General features: G+C 43.6%; 1 protein-coding gene across 1 annotated transcript; it reads left to right on the top strand.

Annotated features, from left to right (window-relative positions):
• Positions 1 to 734: 734 nt before the first annotated feature.
• LOC147979820 (uncharacterized) lies at positions 735 to 1809 on the top strand. Its single transcript, XM_087515359.1, has 3 exons — positions 735 to 1018; positions 1148 to 1164; positions 1508 to 1809. Exons 1-3 carry the CDS (start codon positions 735 to 737, stop codon positions 1807 to 1809), a joined length of 603 nt encoding a protein of 200 aa, XP_087371485.1.
• Positions 1810 to 3042: the final 1233 nt, after the last annotated feature.

The raw sequence follows: 3042 nt of genomic DNA, 5'->3' as shown, positions 1-3042 counted from the left end.
CAACAAAAGAAAACTGTGCATGCGCATAGCCAGAAACTACAGTTCGTTATTAATAAAATAGAACGCGGAAAGCCAGTAGTAAAGGTACAAAATGCAGTCCGCCACGACAAACAATGCAGTTCTCCACTAAGTATTTTTTTTCTGACATACAATTCTCCTTCTACTGCATTGCAGCGTGTCTTAAATGAAAAATGCAGCTCTATTAGTTAAACAAAGCAGTGTGTTATAAAATAAAGAACTACATGAAAGAACTCCATCAAAAAAAATGTGCGTACATCTGTATCAATCCTAATCTGACATAATTCAGCGCACGAAGAATAAATTTCATTTCCATGCAGTACACTATGTGGACGTACGCAGTTATGTTCTGATATAAAAAGAAGTGCACTTAATAGGAAAATTCACCGAAAACACAATCATCACATTTTCTGACAGTTGCGCGCATACCTAAACAAGTCACAAAAAAGAGGACACGACGTTCCGGATTTCCAACGCACTAACAGAGCGTCCTCATAGTAGGACCTCTCTGTAGTTGCCACGTAACTTAAAACAGAACCCCACCACGCTACCACCCCGCTCCACCTCTCCCACGTCCTGTCAAGGAGAGCAAAGGAGAGCACAGGAGAAAACACAACTGCTTCGTACCCCAAAAAACCCCATTGCATCTTCTTCTCCACAATTCCTTTCACCAACCTCTTCTCTCCAGAACAAAAACGAGAGAGCAGAGGATAGTCATGGCGGATGCACCTCTTTACAAGCAACGCCGCAGGTACACCAGGGAGCTCCACGACGTCGATCTCCACGGCAACCACAAGCTCCACGTCGTTTGCACAAGCAAGGGTGAAGACGTGGACAAGATGCTGTCCACGCTCAGGAGGAAGCTCGGCGGAATGCCCGTCAAACTAGTCGGCGTTGATGTCGAGTACACGCACTGCGTGAAGCCACAGCGGGCAGCAGTGCTCCAGCTATGTGTAGAAAAAGAATGCCTTGTCTACCACATCTCTGCAGCTAAAGACAGGTCAGAATATAACTATCAATCTATACTATTGATTGTCAATATTGATTTTAAATTTTCTTCACTGTAATCACCACTATTTAAACTTTGGTTTTCATTTTTGAAAACCATGGCATCTGAATTCATTGACAGTTTTCATCTGGCTCCATGTATGTCACTCATGTGCTCGATTCTTGAATTATATGATCTAGCAATACACGCGGTTTTATTTTGTTTTACCAAATACAAAATATTTGACTGAACAATAGAAAACTGCAACATTACTATACAAAACATGTATGAAATCCAGTTCAAGAAATACAATCATGCACAAAACATGCATTTTTTATGCAATATATTATCAGGTTTACTAGTTATGATGAACAAAGTATTAGCAACTACTCAACGCAACAGATTCAGATACTCATATTGCAGTTCAGTTTCAGAAAAAACAAAAAACATTGGTACTCCTAAGAAAATAAACTATATTCACTCTATACAAACATCTTGCAGGCAATGGAACTAGACAATTCCTCATGAATGGTGAGTACACCTTCGTCGGATTCGCCATTGAAGGAGACAAAGGCAAGCTGAAGCTATCTGGTTTGGAGATAAACTCCGACAACTACATTGATATTCAAGTGGAATGGAGAGACCCATACAATAAAAAGAAGTTTGACTCTTTGGCTGATGTTGCCGGCAGGATGATAGACATTCACTACCATGACATGAAGAAAAAATTAACCGCAAGGAGGACCATACTCTGTGGGGATTCTGCCCACTGCCAGAAAAGCTTATCAAGTATGCAGCAATAGATGCATTCGCAACATATGAGTCATGGAGAATCATCTACGATGTCATCATGGGACTGGACAGGGCAAAAAGAGACAAAAAAGAAAAGCAAAAGAAGAACAAGGTTGTAATCCAATGCAGCAACTAGAAATAATTCAAGGCTATGTTTTAGTTTCACTTTACATTAGTCATTGTGTTGTTCTTTGTTTCATGTATGCAAGCTTTTCATTATGTCCATTGCTTCACATCGAACATTTCTTTTCTAAAATCAATGTCGTTTTAGAATTGTCATTAAATTTTATTTCTGTTGTTTGCTTATGTATCACAGTTTATTTCTGATCAATTGCTTTCACTGAACAAAGTATCCACAAAAGTAATTATAGAAAAAGAACATTAATATTAATATTTATAAAAGAAACGTAAATACAGTTCAAATAACAAATATAAGGCAGTTCACAAACTGTAAATATGAAGTGCAGTACGTGCACAAATGCAGAATGAAGGGGCTGCAGCAACTTTAGCTCAGTGCACAAAAATACAAACTTGGTACGCATAGTGCAGTACTCAACGTTGGTGCAAGTAGTACAAATGGCATCATTTGTACTACCACGAAAAATATATACTCCAAAAGAAAAAATGCTTCAGAAAAGGAAAAAAATTAACAACCCAGTTACAACCAGGCCCTAGCCAGTCCCATAATAGGTCTCGAGTGAAGTACAGATCCTTGACAAATGCAATACAAAGTTTTATTCCTAAGAGTGCACGAGTGCACACGGGTGTGACGGACTCGCCTGCGCATGCGGCGCCGCGGCACGCCGCGTCGCCGCCTGCTCCGGCTCGTTCCAGGCTCGGCCTCGCAGGGGGGTGGGGAGGGGGGGTCACGACCCCCCTCCCCACCCCCCTGCTCAGCCTCGCGCTAACACACGCAGTGCGCTTGGTTGACAGGCGTAGTACGGACATTCTGGTTTTCCAACAATAGGACGCACGCAACCCCAGAGCCACACCCCTAAGATAGACAGGGAGGCGCACGGGTGTGACGGACTCGCCTGCGCATGCGGCGCCACGGCACGCCGCGTCGCCGCTTGCTCCGGCTCATTCCAGGCTCGGCCTCGCAGGGGGTGGGGAGGGGGGTCACGACGCCCCCTCCCCACCCTCCTGCTAGGCCTCGCGCTAACGCACGCAGTGCGCTTGCATGACAGGCGCAGTGCGGACATTCTGTTTTTCCAACAATAGGACGCACGCAACCCCAGAGCCAC

The sequence above is a fragment of the Triticum urartu genome, chromosome 3A (genome assembly GCF_056163025.1).
Source record: "Triticum urartu cultivar PI428250 chromosome 3A, HENAU_Tu73, whole genome shotgun sequence".
NCBI classification, from domain to species: Eukaryota; Viridiplantae; Streptophyta; class Magnoliopsida; order Poales; family Poaceae; genus Triticum; species Triticum urartu.
The sequence above is the reverse complement of the archived record's forward strand: the minus strand, read 5'-3'. Positions and strand labels throughout refer to the sequence as shown.